The sequence below is a fragment of the Hippichthys cyanospilos genome, chromosome 5, assembly GCF_059441005.1.
Source record: "Hippichthys cyanospilos isolate Australia breed blue-spotted pipefish chromosome 5, RoL_Hcya_1.0, whole genome shotgun sequence".
In the NCBI taxonomy this organism is placed as follows: Eukaryota; Metazoa; Chordata; class Actinopteri; order Syngnathiformes; family Syngnathidae; genus Hippichthys; species Hippichthys cyanospilos.
In genome coordinates this window covers 8,970,770-8,990,764 of record NC_142373.1, presented here as the reverse complement: position 1 = coordinate 8,990,764, position 19,995 = coordinate 8,970,770, and the positions used below count along the sequence as shown (strand labels likewise).

The 19,995-nt window shown below is 41.7% G+C and overlaps 1 protein-coding gene across 3 annotated transcripts; it reads left to right on the top strand.

Annotated features, from left to right (window-relative positions):
• The first annotated feature begins 1,214 nt into the window (after positions 1-1,214).
• Positions 1,215-19,250, top strand: rbms1b (RNA binding motif, single stranded interacting protein 1b). Of its 3 annotated transcripts, none has more exons than XM_088416090.1 (13): positions 1,215-1,536; positions 6,153-6,331; positions 8,237-8,295; positions 8,967-9,058; positions 10,726-10,883; positions 11,566-11,645; positions 12,017-12,132; positions 12,283-12,332; positions 12,406-12,493; positions 13,522-13,572; positions 14,001-14,111; positions 14,699-14,878; positions 14,943-16,859. In XM_088416090.1, the coding sequence occupies exons 1-13, from the start codon at positions 1,486-1,488 to the stop codon at positions 15,012-15,014; spliced, it is 1,287 nt and encodes a 428-aa protein (XP_088272216.1). In that variant the 5' UTR covers positions 1,215-1,485; the 3' UTR covers positions 15,015-16,859. The 3 variants fall into 3 exon arrangements, with proteins under 3 accessions (XP_088272216.1, XP_088272218.1, XP_088272217.1); XM_088416091.1 differs by having other exon boundaries at positions 1,223-1,536; positions 14,798-14,878; XM_088416092.1 differs by lacking the exons at positions 14,699-14,878; positions 14,943-16,859 and adding an exon at positions 17,754-19,250 and having other exon boundaries at positions 1,216-1,536.
• The last annotated feature ends 745 nt before the right edge of the window (positions 19,251-19,995 follow it).

Here is a 19,995-nt window from a genome sequence, read left to right as displayed (position 1 = left end):
ACGTCATGTATTTTATATAATTCTGTTTTAATACAACGCAGTGCTACTTTTCTTAGATTAATTGATTGGGGGGGGGGCGGCTCCCACTCTTCCCAATTATTTTGCATTAATGTGTTGTGTTGTATATACAAAGCAGCATCATAATAATCAGACATTGGATTGGAAAATACGTGTACCTCCGAATTATAATGCTGCTTTCTTGCACTTAAAAATACATTAACACAGATTTGTGTTTTCCTCGCTGATTCCAGTCAGATGAAAATGATGTGGTCCGGCCCAATTTCCGATCACATGAACGTGGTATTAACGTCCCTAAGCATTTCAATTATGAAACTAAGGAAATCCAATTTACAAGGAAGTAATTTTGTTGTTAATATCAAATACTCCTTTCATTATACATGCAATATAGCAGTGGCTCTCAAAACGATCATAAATGAGAAAATTTGCAATTGTTTTATGACATAATAAAAAGATGACATTGGCATGACATGGGATTATGGTAACGGTACTTCTCATTTTAAAAACGGGTCGTGGCTTAGAACATTTGCAGTTGTTTTATTGCATAATCAAACTTTCAAAGATGACATGAGATTATGATATCACAATATAATGAAGTCATCAGGAAACTATGCATGGTTGTTTACTGTTGAGTGACACAAACAAACAATGTCGACACGAATGAGAGGATGTCAGCGACGATTTTATGACGCTGGCGATTGTGACGTTTTTCATTTAACCTCATTGAAATGCATGGACAAGGCCTACGTCACTGCTCGTTGTCGTTCACCGTGTTAATTTGATTGTCATCGGCTCTATGAGTGACCAAATTACTCAATTAGTATACCTCGAGCAGTTGGTATTTCAAAACGTCACTGTTGGTTAAAGTCCATATTTTCCCCTTTGTTGAAAAGTACGTTTCATGCAAAGGGCGAGAGGCAAACAGAACCATGAGGACAAGCCACACCGTGGAATGTTAAGTATGCACCATGTATCACTACGAACAAAAACATGGGTGTATTCCGCGTTCAATGGCGATTGTATATGCAAACAAATCAAGTCAAAGTACTTCAAACGCAACGCTAATTATCGCCGCGTAGAATATTTAGTGTAAAATTCGGTCAAGGACGCCTGCTACCGTCGGACCGTCCCGATAAATTCGAGTCATCTTGAGCATCAGGATTCGACCACCCCTACGCGGCCGACGGGATGGTTTGGTCCACTGTTTCAGCCTCACTCCTACTTCCCGCTGACTGCGATCATGAAGCCCGTCAAAGCTACGAGGCAGGGCCGCGCTCGAAGTTGGGACGGGGGCGTCTATTGCCGGAGACTCGACCATATCGCGGCTGCTTGACCACAGATATGCTTACAACTCCATTTTTATGCGCGTCCCCAGCCGAGTGAGCGGGCGACATATGCCAACCGCTTGTCTACTTTTAGGCCAGGGACTTAGTTATTCGCAAACTCTCCCTTTTAACCAGAGCGAGGATGATTTTTTCTAATACTGGAAACCCTCTAAGGACTCAGTTTCGCAAACAGGTAACTGCGACGCTTTTTATCTGTTCCGTTTTTAAATACGGCTCCTTCAGGTCCATTTACCGCTGGATTAATGACAAAAGCGAGTTTGACGGCGACTCGCACCTAAACTCGATGTTTATTTGTGTGAAACTGGAGTGGTGCGTTCAGGGCCCTGTGAAGGATTCGTTTGCTTGGGGGGGGGGGGGGGGGGGGTGGGAAGGCGCCCTTGTGTGATTCAGATGTCTCTCGAGAATAAGGTAAATGCCGGCTGTCTGCATGGATTGAAAGAAACGAGTTTTGGAATTGAGTTTCTCCTAAGTGAGACAAAAGGGCCCTGGGGGGGGGGGGGGGGGGGGGGGGGGTATTAAAGTTTTCCAGCATGAAGTAATAGCCATTCAAAACAACTGGAATGCGCTCTGTTTGGATAATTCGTTGTAATTCATGAATCAATCCATTGCTGGATTTTGCAAAATTGCTCCTGAAATGTGATGAATTAAGCCTCGATGCATTGAATTTATCCAAGTTGCATTTTATTGATTTGTCTTTTGTGAAATGAGCATTATTGCTGATGTTGACGCTGTTACCCTGTGGCGGGAGCCGAATGGGCGAGGCCTGTTACTGGAAGCCCTGTGTATTATACAGTATGACAGGCTCAGCTGGTCTGGTGCTGACTGATAAGATGTCGTCCGCTCCCCATTCTCCTCGCAGTCCCGTATCCGAGTGAACTGATCGGTAAATGTAACCCAAAGCCGTCCATCGCCCTCACAGGCAAGGGAAGTGTCAGTCTCACGCCGATCTTGAAGTCGACTCCACTTCTGGCTATTCAACGGCCATACTGTTACTTTTAGTTATTACATACTCTATATGCGTGAGATCAACTTGGAATATTTTGCCTTTCCTGCTAATCCATGCATTTTCCTCTCTCATATCGGAAGGAAACATGAGGGAGGACTGAGTGACTTAAAGGGCCATAATTGGTATTTTAAACTGTCCCCAGTTAAATATATGCAAATAAATGACATTTGGCACATTTCTAATTTGTTATGAAATATGAGGTTTTTGGGTTCTGCAAATAGCTTACAAGAGATAGAACATTGGTGATTTTCTATGAATTTTACAAACAATTATACATGTATTACATTTACGTTACATACGGCATTTGATTTACATATTTACTACAGCTATTCCATAATTATTTTGAAAAATCATTAACATGATCGGTGTCTTCACATAAACTGGTAGCCCTTCATATTAGCCGGTACCAAAGAAGTAGCTCTCAATTTCATAAGGGTTGGTGACCCCTGCCTTAGAGGGTCAAAGGGCGCTGGAGCCTATCCCAGCGAAGGAGCCAAAAGCAGGTGTTGTACTGATATCAAAATGAACTCAAAAGTAAAACAGGGCACACAGTAACACCCGTTCTTCCTATCAAATTGGTCCTTCTGGAAACCACAACTTGGATGAATGATGTACTACAAATGTGCAGCTGTTGATTGTCCAGCTGTATGCTCCCAAGTGCGCATTTTTACCATTTGGACATTTTCTACACTAAAACTTTGTAACTAATAAATGAAACATTGCTTTTTACTTGGTCGGTACAAAATTCCCCCCTGGTTTTAAAAAACAAAGTAAAAAAGGTCAATGTCTCCTCCGATAAGGTGTGCTGTATATTTACTTTTGCAAGAGCTTTAGGTGGGCGGGGTGGAGGCGGTATGAGTACCTTCCTCCTAATTGTGACCTGAAAAATAGTAACGCGGGATTGAGGTCCCTTCTCGACTCGGGCAAGGCTGGATCTGAGAGCGCAGAATAAGTGAGGAATTCTTAGAAATGCGTCAATGGAAAGGAAAGGAATACTTTGGGGGTGTTTAGAGCAATACATTATTATAGAAACATGATTCAAATTTTCAAAAGTTGATCTCCCATGACCCTGTAGATTGTGTTACCTTATTGGTATGGTGTTCCCTTGTTTATGGGGGTCACTGTCCCAAAAAAATAGAAAAAAAAATAGAAATAGCTTTTTTTTTTGCACTTTTGTCCACCTTTTTTTAATGTTATGTAACACCTATGTAATATTTCTTTGTAGTTACAACTCAGTTTTTTTTCATTTAAGACTAGAGTAGTGATTCCCAAAAAGCGGGCCATGAGCATTTTTTTATTTATATATATTACAGCTTTTTTCAACTATCAGCAAAATATAGTGACAGAACACCCAAGTGGTTTTCCATTAAATGGCAGAACATGATTATCCGTTTTCAGAAATGTTTTTTGGGGGGGCGGTGAACACTTCCACCACGATTAATTTTAAGTCATGTTTTTAATGTAGGTGACACATATTAGCCAATCTGCCATGCGATTATGGCCCTCCAAACATCAGCCCAAAATAATCAACCAAATCGCTGATATTTGCGCATGATCTTTTACTTTGATGTTCTATAACATTTCTAATATTCTTAAATCGTGAAATCTATATTATGACATTTGTTGATGACTTTCTGTGGACCTGTCATTCAAAACAAATGTTATGACACCCATACAACTATTTGTAACACCATTTTTTTTTGTTTACAATATATGTATCGTTGAGCCCAGGTATTAGTTCACGTATTTCTAGGTACGAGGCCGACCAGTGAATAGCATACAACTCCACATATAATTCACCTCTTGAAATTCATCTGGAGGATACAATTGCTGTTTTATTCATTGTCATTTTCAAAATGAATTGGCATTAATTGAGATCGACCTTAAAAAAACAATTTGGCCCCACCTTGTAACGTATTGATTATTTTATTAGCCTAATCTGTAATTTAGAGGGTTTCCTGAAATGACTGCAAAATTGTGAAATTAACTACAATCACGTTGTTTCGAAAGTCATGAGACACGAGTCTTTAAAAACAGGTCACATTGATGGCTTTTTGTTTTCCGACTACTACAGCACGATCACCTACTGTATTCATGTGACAACAGTACTACCATTATTACTCACTGTTGCACTGAAGAGAGTAATCACCTCTGCTTCCTCCTCTTTTTTTTTTTTTTTAATTCATTCCTCACAGGAAATCCTTTCATGAAACAATTTTGGCACGCTACGTCGATTCAATCTATTCATAATAAATAGACTCAGAGTACGGCAATGAACGGATGGGAGGTAACTCGGGGACAAGGAGCACCGTGACCAAAAGTAAGACGATACAAAAGGTCAAACTTGATTTCACAGTTACAACAACCAAAGACAAGAGAAAATCTTCTCGCCTCGGGTTGCTCAGTCATGTCAATGTTTCATACTTTAGATTCCATCAGCTTCCTCTCAGCTTGAGATTCCCAAAGAGAAGGTGGTTGATTGTGGGGGGATAATCACTGACAAATCCCTGAAGGGAAAAGCTTTCTTCAGACCAGGACGAGTCACTCTGGAATTTTTGTCTTTTTTTTTTTTTTTTTCCCCCTCATTTCCCTCATGCGGGCTGCAACAAGCATAACGATACGTTTTTATTTTTTCATTGACGGCCGGGCTGTCCTTCTGCCGTCTCCCATTCAATGTGTGGAATCTGACCCAAAAATATCTTGATTCATTCAGTCTCACAATTTTCCAGTCGGTAGTTCTGAAACGTCCTTCAATTCATCACTTGACTCTTGAAAATTGAGAGTGACTCAGATGAATCGGAATACAACCAAGGAAATGACACACATTGAATGGGAGAAAAATGGAAGGAAGGAGGTATGGCTGTGCGCGGGATATTTAGAGTCAAATATAATTAACAAAGAAAATGTTGATGACTTACACCCGCGCGCCCGCCATGTCTGGCACGGTGCAGTCTCCCCACCCTTTGCTTTTTACTCAGTAGTTGTACAGTTTGTGCTTCTCTTTGGACCAAAATGGTAATTTAAGGCAGGGTTTCTCAAACTTTTTGGAGTCAGGAACCCCTTTTAGAAAAGACATTTTCCAAGGACCCCATTTGCAACTGTTTGCGCGGTGAAAAAAAAAATCATTTAAGCCGAACATAAGAGACCTTTTTATTCACCGACAGAAGTATATTTGTCACTTTTCAGCCATACTGAAGATTACAAAATAACAAAATTGGGTCAATTTCCACCAAGCAGTCTGCTGACCATTATTTAGTCAAAAACAGCATTATGAAATAAAAAGCCATTTTGGCGTCATCACCTCGTTAGCAAGCATTTGTAGACACAAAACGCATTTGACAAATTTCAAAATGATGACATTTGAAAAAATATATTAAACTGTTTGAATTGATTGCTTTATGGAAGAGTCAGGAATCCTGGCGATCCGCCGACCCCACTTTGCCAACAACTGATGTAAGGCAAAACATTTATGGCACGAATGCTTTGAGGACAACCAAGATATGTCTATTTAAAGCCTGACCAGGGCCGCATATTTTCATCCAAATAGATTTTTCGTATTTCGGGATGTCAGCTGATACCATGAAGCCTGTCCCAATTGCGTATCGTTTGAAGTACGACGAGTGGAGTCATTTCTGACACGACCTTTACCGCGAACAAATCTAAAGCCTGATCCAGTTCTCACGGGAAAATCGCAAAACGTTCTAAATGCTCATACGTGTGTTGACCGTCACCGATTCAACCTTGGGCGCGAAGTTTTAATCGGACCTTGTTTCCCCCTCCAGTCACCCGTTAGCCTCCTGTCTCATCCCATGGCTCCACCCAGCCCGAGTAACAACAGCAGCACCAACAACAGCAGCAGCAGTAGCACTGCCGGCTGGGAGCAACTCAGCAAAACTAACCTCTACATCCGAGGCTTGTCCCCGTCCACCACGGACCATGACCTGGTCAAACTCTGTCAGCCGTGAGTACTGCGCTTCCTCTCGTCATTATCTGCTATCGATCCGCCATCGATCGCCTCGCTCGTTCCAAATCGCGCGAGCAGTCATACGCGACACACGACTAGTTTGGCGCTATGAACATTTTTTTGAAAGACCAGAAAACCCAGTAGTGAGGTTCTAGCCAACTAACAGTGAATCGGTTTTTACAGACTAGATGCAAATTAAAGAACGTAATCAAGCATCAATATATCGCGTCCTAGAATAAAGTACAGTATCGCAAGCTGTGTATTAACGCTAAACATGACGCGAAGCTATTGTGGCCTATTTACGAACCTCCAGCCAATTATTTCTCTTCAGTAGGTCGGGCCATAGGATCAACTCAGATTATATGGTGTTCATGAACTCTCAAGACTAAAAAAGAAGGGGCTCGGGGGGGCGTCGCTCTCTGTAGATGATGTATTTCAGTTTGTGTTATCAGAGGGTTTACTCCCTCGAGGATGAAAAGACGTTGCAGAGTTGAAAGGTTCAAGATGTGCTTGTAAAGCAGATTTGTGCAGCATCTGCAGGTATGCGCACGGAACTTTATTCGATATATTTTTGGCTCCCATGGATATAATATAGTGCAGTGATTCTCAAAGTGGTGCGAATATTAACATTAGTAGCGCGTCTAAGGCCTTCGCTACCAGCGATTTTCCCTAATATATATATATTTTTAAAATACTGTAAATAAATACATGGAGCTGAAAGTCTGGACCGCAAAAATGTAGAAATACATCTTTGGAATTGAAAAGTAATGAACTACAAAATCCAATGAAGTATGTTTAATGTGCAGTACATTTTTGACTACAGTTCACTTTTATTTAACTTAATCTATGTGTTTGATGAATTGAAAAAAAAAAAACACCTCTTTCCAGGTTTGAAATTAACAATGCAGAAAATGCACAAACAAATGGAGGACATTTGGGGTATGAGTCACAGCGGCATCTTTTTTTCTTCCCATAATCTGGCCTCTTTCAAATTTGGATGAATAATATGGATTCGGTCGGCCAGTGTGAGTGCTGTTAGGAACGTGTTAATGCGATGTCTAGCATTATAGGCTAAATGAAAAAAAAAATCTTGATTTGAATTCTGGCACTGGCAGTACCATGAACTGCTTTCCACAATATAGGTTCAACCAGGTTGACGTAACACAAATGACTAATTACACCTTTGTGCTCTAATGAGCATACTTTATTTTCTGCTCAGATAATTATGAACTGTACAAAAAATGACAAAAATCAGAGGGGGGGAAAAAAGGAATGTGCTTGTTTTGTTTTTCTTTTTTTGACATTTTCTTAGTTTCTTCTTTGAAGCAATGTTCACGCTTGAGACAATAAATCTCAGTTGCTGCGAAATCATTTGACTTTTGTTTACTAGCTGCAGTTATATGTAATGAGCGCATTTAACTCATTCATTACCCTTAATAGAAATCTAAAATCAATTTTCATAGTCAGACTGGGCAGATGAAATTAGGAGACAGAAAAGCTGCTGACACAAAAATGTATGCATGAAATACCCTGCGACACACAGGAAACAGTCACATTAATTCATTCGTTGCCATTGATATCCCCCATTGCCTAATATTTTGAGATATTAAAAAAAAAAACGTTCCGTGTATCTGTATCATTTTAGTATTTGTTTTGAGATTCCTACTGTAACGTTGGTATTGTGGCAACACTTTGCCAATTAAGCCTTAGCGGGGGGAAAAAAAAATCAATTTTCTGTCCTCATTTTGGAGAATGTGACTCCTGCTTTGCAGCCACTTCCAATGTGTCATAGCACTGCCTTGATGTCACTGTTGCCGAACCCTCCCTTTCTGCATGTTGTACAACTGGCTCTCTCTCCCCTGATGCATAAGGCCATACCTCGTCTTTCTGCTTCTACCTCAGGTATGGCAAAATTGTATCAACTAAGGCCATCTTGGACAAGACTACAAACAAATGCAAAGGTGTGTAAAGTGGTTTGCTCCAATAACCGATAACCGATCCAGCTGCTTTAAATCATCCCATTAACAGGTTATTTTTAAGCTTTGACAATGGCACGCTTGCTGGGGCTTCCCTGGCATATTATTGATCCCTTTCAGCAGGACTGCCCATTGAAGTTTTGTCAATCTACGAGTAATGTTACACACGCACGAATAATCAATATAAATATCCAATGAGGTTGGACTTTGTCTTTTTTTTTTTTTAACTAGTCATGTCCAAAACGGCCAAGCCAACATTAACTGCCTAACGATAATGGCAGTTAAAAGCAAAGGCTTTTCAAGCTTCAAGAGAAATCCCACATTCACCCTTATTTAGTTTGAACAGGCTAAAAATAGCTTGAGTGGAAGCCAGGGCCCGTGGGTCACCCTGTTTGTACACCACCAAACAAAGAGCTGACCTCAGCCAGTAACATCACTCTGGTATCTGCATCCTCAGCACTTTTTGCAACTCTCCTTCCACGCATGTATACAGTCAACGCATATATTCATAGAGCGACATAATCCGGGCGTACAGGTAACAACTAAAGTCACCTGGATGCAAGGCTTGATTCGGCAAAGAATGAAAATCATCACACAAAGCTTCCACTAGTGACAGGACAAGCTCCATGATATGACTGTCCTACTTGTGTCCCCAGGTTATGGCTTTGTGGATTTTGATAGTCCCACTGCAGCTCAGAAAGCTGTGACTGCCCTCAAGACCAGTGGTGTTCAAGCTCAGATGGCAAAGGTGAGGCATCAAAACAATTTGCTATACCTTTGTACACGTAACCAAGCTTATGATCACATTTTTCAAGCATGCAAGCACCAAACAAAGAGCTGACCTCAGCTTGTCTTGTAACTGCACTTACAAGACATGAGCCAAAAACCAACAACCGATTTGAACAAATGTCACGTAAATACATTCTCAAAATAATCATCTACACCGAGCCAAATGACTCTAAGCCGCATTATGTTTCATGCAGCTGCACGTGAAAAAAATTACATTATTAATAAGCCATGTGTGCATTGTTTATGTGGAATTAGCACAGTAGTTATGAATTACTACGGTATTGCAAATTCCACCTGACAGCTCGTACAGCAAATGAACATGGTTGGCTTAACGCAAGGAACGCCGTGAGCTAATTTAGCATGAACTTAAAACAGACTTATGTTACCCAGCTAACTAATACTTCATTTACTTGGCTCATTCTTCGCTGCTTTATTTCCGCTGACGATTTGCCTGTGTGAGCGGAACCTAATCTTTGGCATCTCTACACTAGCTCGAGATTCAACCTACAGGCTCAACTTGAAAAGTCGTCTTAAATGATGCTTAACATGGTAATACCGTGAGCAATGGAATCCTCTTGCCGTACACCACATTGGACTTGAGCTTCGCATCGTCATGGTAACAAGAATCAGTTGAGAGAATGACTTGTCGTTCAGCAGTCGGCCAGAACCCTCGGCCTCATTCCCTTGTTTGGGGATCCGCGCTACTTCTCGACATGCTTCTGTGAGCCCATTGACTCTTTTCATTCGGATCGGGACGCCGCTGGAGGCCGGCCTAAGTTTTAATCTTTGCATTGTGCAAAAGATTCTCTTCTATTGCCTCTTTGCCTCTGCCAATAAGGGCTTGGACTTCCAAAAGCTCATTGTGAGCGGTCCGTTTTTAATCGGAGAGTAAAACTAAATGACAAACACTGGAGAGAGCCCGAGCGGGCAAAGGAAGCTTTCTTCCTCTGCGACCCCACACGTGAGGCCGTCTCATACTTGGCGTTTGACAAAAGGTGAGCCCTCATCTTAATTAACCTAATTCACTATGCAAATCATAACTACTGACATCGCAATTCCCTTTAGTACGTCAACACGGGTCATCTATACTGGGCCTAGAGGAATTACAACAAATCATATTTAGTAAGCAATCATATCAGCATTATTCGCTATACGGGGTCCCGTAGTCTCCTTCCTCATGTTTATTTAAACAGCGGAGATGCCGAAACACGCACGCATCTCCTCCCTTGCGCCGCTCCGATCTCGCCAAACCAGTTGTGCCATTCTCAACCGGTTGATTTTCTTTGGCTTGCTCGTTAGGTTTTAATTGTGAACTGTTGATTTTCCCTAGTAGCGTGTCACCTCGCTGTTGATCCGCCACTGAATGCAACGCTCCAAAGCGGAAGAATATTAACGTGGAGAGCCCACTCCCTGGGGTCTTGTAGGCGTCTCTCACATTACCGCTGATACAATTAGAAGAGAAATGAGCTGATGTGTGCATGAAACCCCCGTGACTGCAGCAGTAGTTCATCGCGGACATTTTGTTAAGCAAACCAGAGACGGTCCAGATAAGGGCAGACTCAGTTCTGAGTTACAAGTTTGATGGCGGTTATTCAATCACGCAATCTCCCCTTTTTTGCCTTTCAGCAACAAGAACAAGATCCGACCAACTTGTATATTTCCAACCTGCCCTTGTCAATGGACGAGCAGGAGCTGGAGAACATGCTCAAGCACTTTGGCCAGGTCATATCCACGCGCATCTTGAGGGACTCCAGCGGGGCGAGCCGAGGAGTGGGCTTCGCCAGGTAGGACGCGCCCCCTCTTTTTCCCCTCGCTAGTAATGCACTTAACATTGCTGCGCAGTCTCAAAAATTCCAACTGGAGCTCACAACGTGTGAATTTGAGATACAAAAACAATGTTTTTATTTCTGGGCCGATACACATGACTAGAATTCAAGGATTCTTCTGTCGGCTAAAAATGACAGGAAACGCACTCCGTTTTGGTGTCAACCATACACGGCTCACCTATCGGTCACGTGACATTTACAAGATGAGCCTTCAGCACATCTCGAGTCATTTTCAGTCGACGCCAAGTGGCAAAATCTGTTTTTAAATGTATACATTTACATGAAATATAATGTATTCATCATGAATTATAGAGGAAATAAGACTAGGACTGATGCTCTTTGTCAAAATGCCAGATACTGACATGGATAATTGGCACAGCCAATAAATCTCGTTTTTTCCTGATGTAAATTCTCCAAGAATCGGCTGGTGACATGTTAAGGTATCGCAAGGGTTCGGTCGGTGCCAAAAGCAGTAGGATCACTTCTCATAATCCCCTTTGCAAATACTTTCAGAGCGAGCGACCGAGCAACTTAACGATGGAGGCAGCGGCGACTTTTGCCGTTTTTTTGCTGACTCAACGACTTTCGCCGTTTTTTTGCTGACTCAAATGTGCTACCTACGTGTCTCCTTTAAATTCAGGATGGAATCAACAGAGAAATGCGACGCAATCATTTCGCACTTCAACGGCAAGTTCATCAAGACGCCCGCCGGCGTTCCAGGTATCAGCTTAACGATTGCGAATCAAAAACCGCTTGAGACCACATTGATCTCATACGATCCAAACGGTGTGTGACGACCTGTGCGCAAAGGGCGGGAAGCGGCCAGCCGACTGTTTCCTCATCCCCGACGGTGTCTGTTGTTGGAGAGATCATAAACATGGGGCCAAAGAGGCTCATGTGGCCTCCAGTCTCAGTCTAATCTTTTTAATTGGATTATCAGACAGAAATAGTCCCTTCCAGTCATGCCTCGTTTCAGAAGGCCCCGCGGTCGCCAAATTAGAAGCTTGTGCCGTCTGGCCGCCGAGCGCAAAATTGCAAACTACACACGCTAGATTTGAAGCCCGCTTTCAAACCTCTTTGCCTCAATCCAGCACCGGCCGAACCTTTGCTTTGCAAGTTCGCCGACGGCGGGCAGAAAAAGAGACAGAGCCAAAACAAGTTTGTTCACAACGGCCGAGGTTGGCTGAGAGACGGAAACGCCAGACTGGTAAGTTGAACCCATTTTTTTCTGTTTTTAATTCCTTCATTCTGGCGCTCCATGAACTAAGTCGCCTGCAGCTAAAACTTGAACACTCGGCACGTCACACGCTGGGAGCAAAAGTGATGATCATGGATTCGCTATTCCCCCCCCCCCCAGGCTGGAATGACACTCACATACGATCCGAGCGCAGCCGCCATGCAAAACGGGTAAGTTGGGCTCCCGCGTCCCCTATGCTCAGTTTGACTTGATGCACACGTGGTTGTGATTTTGTGCGAGCAGATTCTTCCCGCCGGCGTACAGCATTTCAAACAGGATGATCGCTCACACGCCCTTGTCCACGTACATGTCTCCGGTTTCAGCATACCAGGTTTGGGTCCTTGAATCTTTTCATGCAAATACTGTATATGCGCCCAAATTGACGAGCGATGTGTGCCTGTATTGTCTGCGTGTGTTGCTACGCGGTTTGTGGTAAACGTTTCTCATGACTTAAAAGTGCTAGTGCACGTATTTTGCCATTTTCAGAAGTGAACGTTATTTTGTTGAAATAATTCATTGATAAGTTATTTTTCATGAACTGTTATAAAACCTTTAAAAACATTTTGCCGCTTGCTGATGACTACAAAAATAACACATGAAATCAAGGCCATGAGTCAATGACCAATCACAGCTCAGCTCACATGACCAGCAGAGGAGCCACGATTGGTCGTTACCCGAGTCTTGAGCGCAGTTTATTTTCCATTCGACATCATGTGGTAAAACTTGTTTCGGGAGGTATTCATTGTCCTTGAAACATACTTTAGTTCTAAATTAGACAAAATATTCACTTTTTACAGGTTGTAAGGTTACACGTTGTTAAATAAATATTTTGAGTAAATATTATAGAATAAAAAAAACTTGTTTTACAGCGTGAAAGTGCTATACGATCACTGCTAGTTTTCTGAGCCCATCTATGGGAATTGCATTGTATGTTAGCATTAAGCTAGCCGCGTTGAAGTTTTGTCCTTTGCTTGACTACAAATGATGCTTTTTATTCGGTATGAAATTCAACTTGGGTGGCAATAAGCAGTGGTTTGATATGTTCAGCGTCCGCTGCCTGTTCGGAATAAAACATAAAAAAGGCGTGACAAATTCACACGTCAGCGCACGCCTAAGTGGAGGTACCGCTGTATTGAGCAATATCAACAGTTTTTTTATTGCATTGTTGTGGTTGTTTGCAAAGGGCTAAATCTAATTTGAAGTGGTGATTATACATTTTGAAATGGCTAATTGAAAAGACGATCCGGTACAGTCATCCCTTTTGAACGTCATTGGACAACATTCCTGTCCGTCTACAGCTCGTTGAGAAAACACGGTCCATCGGGAGGGTTGCCTCATACTTTGTGTTTGACGTTACAGGTGCAGAACCCGTCCTGGATGCCTCATCAGCACTACATCATGCAGCACCCTGTAAGTGCAGTGTGTGTGTGTATATATTTTTTTTTTTTTTCCCTTGGGTCTAAATGCTTCCTTTGTGGTTTAACAAAGTAACAAAGTCTTTTTTGTTAGGTATCAGGATAGACCTAAGAGATATGTTCTGAAACAAATAGCAAAGATGGGTCTGAAATGAGAGCTCCGGTTTTGCTTTGTTCTAAAAATGGCCAACATGCGTGCAACCTGAGCACACCACGTGACATGACATCAAACATGAATAAATAAGCATTCAAAGGTGTCATCGCTAGTAGAGTGTTTCCCATAACGTTTCACAATTGATTTCTGGGTCAGCATGACAGATTTGAGCTGGTGCACTGACCCTGAGTATGATAAATTGTATTTTAAAAAAATAATAACGACTGTAAGAATAGATTTCCAATTGACAGGTTCACTTTTGGTTTCAGGGTGCAGTCATATCGCCCTCTATGGAGCCATCGCTGTCACTGCAGCCTACATCTCTGATGACTCCGCTGGCGCAGCAAATGAGTCATTTGTCTTTGGGCAACGCAGGAGCGGTAAGACAATCGTGCTGCTTTGTCTGTTAACGTGTTCAATTCCAAATGCTCCAAATGATCAGAAAAGTATCAGGAGGCTCATTCAATGCGGACTCACACAAATCCCCAGACCCCCTCCGCGAAACAATCGCGCGTTTGAGCCTCCAAGCCCAAATGTTTTTCGACTTCTGGCCCTTTAAGATTTTGGGTGCCACGCCCACTTTCCAAATCCAAACTATGCAAAAACAAAGCTTTGCAATCAAAAAATGGACACGGGTGTTATTTTCCCATGGAAAAGCTAGGAAGACTACGGGAATTGGTTTACAGTTACTGTTGAGAAGCTGAAATTATTGGAAAAAAATCATATTCAAAAAGGCATCTGAACAATTTATCAAAAAATATCATTGAATAATTAGGTAGTCTGTTCATTGTCAGTTTTTATCCTCCTTCTAATGAAGCAGCCTATTAAGTAGTGTATAAGTGCTATTCTCTGTACGCTGCCTCCTGGTGGCCAAAACTGGCTCGCCAGAAGGACCAGCACTCAGTCGAACGGCAACACTAAATCCCGTCCCAACTACTGTATGTCATTTCTCAATCTCATTCCGCAGCACAATATTACGAGTCGAGCGTTTTTGATCGATGGCGAATCAAACGTATCTCAAAGCGGGGCCCTTCTCAGTCGTTGTCCTTGTGTCTCCGCCGTTCAGTTCATGGCCAGCAACGCGCCCATGCCCGGCGCTTACATCCCCCAGTACGCGCACATGCAGCCGCCGGCCGTTCCCGCAGAAGTAAGCGTAACGCCGTCCGTCCCCGAGCCAAATTGTTCAAAAAGTAAGAATTGGCGTCTTTCAGGAAAACGGCCTGGCGTCTCAGGTGGACACGCCCGGCAACCCGTCGCCGTACGCCTATCAACAAAACAAATAGCCCAGATTTTGGACGAGCGCTACGGCAAGAAACGGACGCTACAAAATCTTCACTGTTTTGCACTGGTTTTGCAATTTTCGTGAGGCTATTTTTGGAATCGCTTTTTTTTTTTTTTTCCCAGTTTGAACTAGATTTTTCGTTGTTTTTCATTTTCATACGAGAAAAGGTTTATTTTTTACCAAAGACTGCCAAGCAAATACAAGAAAAAAAAGCGCATGGTGATAAATGTCTTTTTTTTTTTTTTTCCAGCTTGATATTTTTGCCTTTTTTTTTGTTTTGTGCTTGCTGTGCGAGTGTTGCCACGGCCCACGTGTTTGGCGTTTTCTTCTCCTGTCGTGCTTTCGGGTGACGGCGCTACCTGACTACAGTTTGCCTTAACAGTTTTACTGCAGCGATTGTTGAGACTGCCATGAAAAAAACAACAAAAACAAACAAACAAAAAAAAAGTGGAAGCGAGGGGCTGTTGTTTTGTAATGTGTTTTTGCTCCACGGATTTCGAGGAAATAGACGTACGTGTGTTGTGACTCCTTGTTGATTTTGCTGTGATATTTATTTTGACAAAAAAGCCTTTTACATGGTCCTAGATGTTTTATCTTTTTGGATCTAGCCTTTTATGTTTTGTTTTTCGCCACATCTAATTGGCGAGGCAAGACTCCATTTCGGGTCGCTGTTTAGATGAGTGGCTTTTTTTTTTTTTGCTTTGATTTAACAGACACACAAATGTTCGACATGGGACGTGTTCCGTCGTCCGTCTGTTTTTAATAGGAGATGAAGAGTGGGCGCTTTGTTTTATCACCAAAGATGAGGAGTTTGTATATTCAGGAAAGAGGATTTGTTGTCTTTGAGCGCAAAGTAAACTTGCAGCGATGGAGCGTGCCTTTCGCAACGTTTTACACTCACTTGTCGTCCGTCACGGATGCAAAAAAAAAAAAGCACGTCGGGATCCAACGAGTGCCACCGACAGAAAAGGAAACAAATGCAATATGTTCTTGAGGATCTAGTGTCAAAAGTGGTTCGAGTTGACCCCCCCAACCGCCTTTTTTTGTAACGTTCTTGCTCGAGGTGCCCTTCTGCAATTCCATCAAGTGGTCAGTGAGACCAGATATCTACCTCAGTTTTTTTTTTCTTTTTTTTTTTCCCCCCCACGTTCCTCAGTTGTAAACCGGGTTAGCAAGTCCAGCCCGCTTCCCAGACCAAATGCTAAGCTCAGGAGCTGGTCACAGCGCAGTTTCCTTTCTTTTTACTTTCCAAACTTTTGTAAGGTGTTATTTCTTTTCAGGAGGGGGTTCAACTGCACGCTTCTTGCTTTTTTTCCAAGGAAAAAAAAAAGTGTGCGCTCACTGGATATGTGCTCGTTTTCGAAGTGTTGGACAAACTCACGAGCTGCGTTAGTTGGGGGTCAAAAGGTCATGATGAGGTCATGCCCGAGACTGAAAACTTCAAAGAGTTTAGTGAGTTTTTGCTGCTAGTGGCGTCTGAACCAAGTGCCATCCTATTGGCCTCGAGAAGTGTGTCAAAAACAGAAAAAAAAAACTTGTATAAGCAACCATGTTGAACAGTCATTAGGTTGTATAAAAAAAAAACAAAGCTCTAATTTATAATTTTTTTTGTACAGAGCGTGAGGAAGAGGTTTATAAAAGTTTTTTTTTTTTTTTTTAATTGTCTTTGATTTGTACCACATACTTGCCTGTGGTGATTTGTTTTGTACAGTTAAAGGCTTCTCATGTCTTTGGTCGTGTTAAGGTCAAACTCGTTTTCCTCCTGTAGATTTCTGCCTCAGGTTTACTCTTTTTACTGTTTTTTTTTTTTTTTTTTTTTAATAAAAAGTGAATTTTTAAAAATGTGTATTCTGATGGTGAATACGATGCTTCTAATCAGTATTTCCTGAAAAAGTTGCCTCTGCTAAAAAAAAAAAAGTTTTCCAATTAAGTCGATTCAAAAGTCATTGAAACGTCTAATTTTGTTTTTGAAGAGTCCAGTCATGTAATACCAGTTATTTACAGTATAAACTATTTTTGACTTCATGTTTAGCCAAACAAAAAAAGGGGCTAAAATAGCTGCTACTAAACAAGAACTACAAAATTGATTGCATAAAAAGTTCTAAGGTAATCAATTCCTTTGGATATCAAAGTATAAAAAAGTACAGTATTTGATTGTTAGAGTTAAGTACTAGAGAATCATTTCAAAGGGACTTTTTGGGGTTTGGCCCCACCGTACTAACACCAAATGCTAAGCGGAATAATTGTGCACAGGGTCCGGCCGAGACGCGTCTTTTGACGCCTCGTTTGCGCGGATACGTCGGATGGTTTGGGCCCAATTTTACTGGAAAAGAAGTTCCAAGATATTAATACTAAGTGGAAGAAGAATAAACCGGCATGTAGAAGCGGTGTGTGGCAATAAACCCCTGAGATTGACTGTCTTCGAGGTCTTTCCGAGAGCGGCCGCGTTCATAAAGTGTGCCCTTGCCATTAACGCACAAACAAGATGCCTCTTTCTTTCCCTCGGGAGGAAAAAACCAAAACAAAAAAAACAGGTGGTTCCAGTGCCACTAAGTGTGTCTAATTATCGTGATATTTTATACCGCCGTACGTCCCGGGAGACTTTCCATCACGACGTACAGCCCGCACGTCAGTAAAGCCGACTGCGGAATTAGGGAGAACGTCGGTCGACGGTGCGTTTACAAGCACGTCCCGGTAGTACGGGAAAAGACGAGGAGGTCAATATTATTTTCTTCCCCAGAGAGTACTTTGAAAATTGACATCTTTGGCTTGACGAGGTGGAGGAAAGAAGGTGGATCGAAAGAGCGGGACGGACGGGACGCGGCGGTGCACAGGCTTCGTTCGCCACGACAGATGGAGCCTCGCTCGCAGTGTCCTCGCGGGTGTCGTGCCGCTCGACAGGAAGCCGCCGGCGCCAGACGGGAATCAATGCTCATGCTCCAACTGTCCGGAATATTTGTGCCCATGCGCCGCTCTGACGTTTTACCGGCCACAATTTGTCCTTTATACTAGTCTAAACGTGGCATTTGATTTGTGTTTATTTTCAGAAAAGCAAGTGGCAAAATGGCCGCCCGCTGCGATGGATAATGTCTCATCTTGTTACTTTGTTCTTATTTCACAAAGGCAGTATCAATCAGAGATCTGTGTTTACACGAGTGAGGGCGCGTAGGACATATTTTTGTGAAGACGTTTTTTTTTTTGCATTGACTTCTCCTTTAAAGGCACACTGTGTAAGATTTGACCGTTTTTCATTACAGGCAGCAGGAAACGCTGCATTTACCATTGCATTGTCCGTAGCTATAACAAACATGGCCGCCACGGGAAAATTGCCACCCCTCATGCAATATCATTTAACGATAACTAGACCTACGGTTGTATTTAAAACACTGTTGGTTGTTAAGAACACATTTATTTGCAAGTTTTGGAAATTTAGAATCATTTATTTTATTCCTTTTTGATGAAAAAAAACGGTCAAGATTTTACACAGGGTCTCTTTAAAGTAAATACAACAAAACTTTAGTATGTAAATGCTTAGAGTACAAAAGGTTTTCACGGTATTGAATTTTTTTAAATCAATTACCGACAAAATATTGAAATAATATTGTAAGATTGTGTGTAAGATTTAGACAGTTTTTCAATACGGACAGCAGGAGGAGCTGCAGGTGCTGCCTTTACCATTGTCTGTAGCTATAACAAACATGGCCGCCTCCGGAGAAGTGCCACCCCCGATGTAATATAATCTAAAGATAACAACCTATGATTATATTTAAAACATACTGTTGGTCATTAAGAACACATTCATTTGTGAGTTTTTTTTAACTTACAATCATTTAATTGATTCCTTTTTAATGAAAAACGGTCTAAATCTTACACACTGTCCCTTTAAGGAATTTTAACAAATATGTGGGCACGTGTATTTTTCTTCTTATGCAGTACCTTGCAGTCTGATTCTTAAGATGAAAAACACCTGTGCTTGCAAATGGGTTAAAATGGCGACTGCAAAAACGTGCATTACCATTTTTTTCCGTTTCATCGTTGGAGAAAGCTGACCCCCCAATAGGTATAAGAGGAAACCTGTCAAACTATCTAGCCATAAACAAATATCAATATATTTCATAGAAATGCTAAAGTGTTATCTTACCAAAATACACCTCATTCATCCTCACAAAATCAAGTACGTCAACGTTTTTACAAAAACAAACAAACTCACCAATAAAGAGGCATTTAAATCCACAGGTGAAAATTCCATGGGAATGAGCGTCGTTTGGAGCCATCTATCCAGTATATTCCAAACAGGAAATGTCCATTGCCATAAAAAATTCTAAGATTGGTTAAAAAAAAAATCACATCCATTCAAACAAATCACATCCATTCATGAGCCGGTAGGTGACGTGCGTGTTATTTACTTCCGGATCATAGGTTATAGGTAATCCACCCCATCCAAAAATGTGTTCCCTACATTTTTTTAGGTTTATATACGTATCCCTGACAATTTCCTGGTCCCTTTATTTTATTTAAATAGATATTAATTGAATACTGATGTCATTATTAAAGTGCACAGGTGTGCCCCAAATGTTTTTCAGAATCGTTCAGAGTTCATACGAAATCGAATTTCAAAAACTTCGCATTCTGATGCGGTAAAATTGAACAACTCTTTAAATTAAGACCTACAATTCAACTTTCGCTATATTGTAACTTATTAAAGTGCAACATTTTTATCAATTGCATTAAATACATGGATTTTCGTCTCTCGGATCCCCCTTTTGTGCTTTGAACGCATCATTTGACAGTTAACGTTTTTCAGTTGTTGGGGTTATGTCGGGACTTAGTATTTTTCTTTTTCCCATTACCAGACGCACCCGGTGCGAATATGTCAATTTCATTCGGCTATAATAAGGTCCAAACACATCAAAATGGATTTTGAGGGCATTTTGACGTCAACGCTGCCCGCGTTGAAATGAGTGTACAACGCTTGAAAAGCA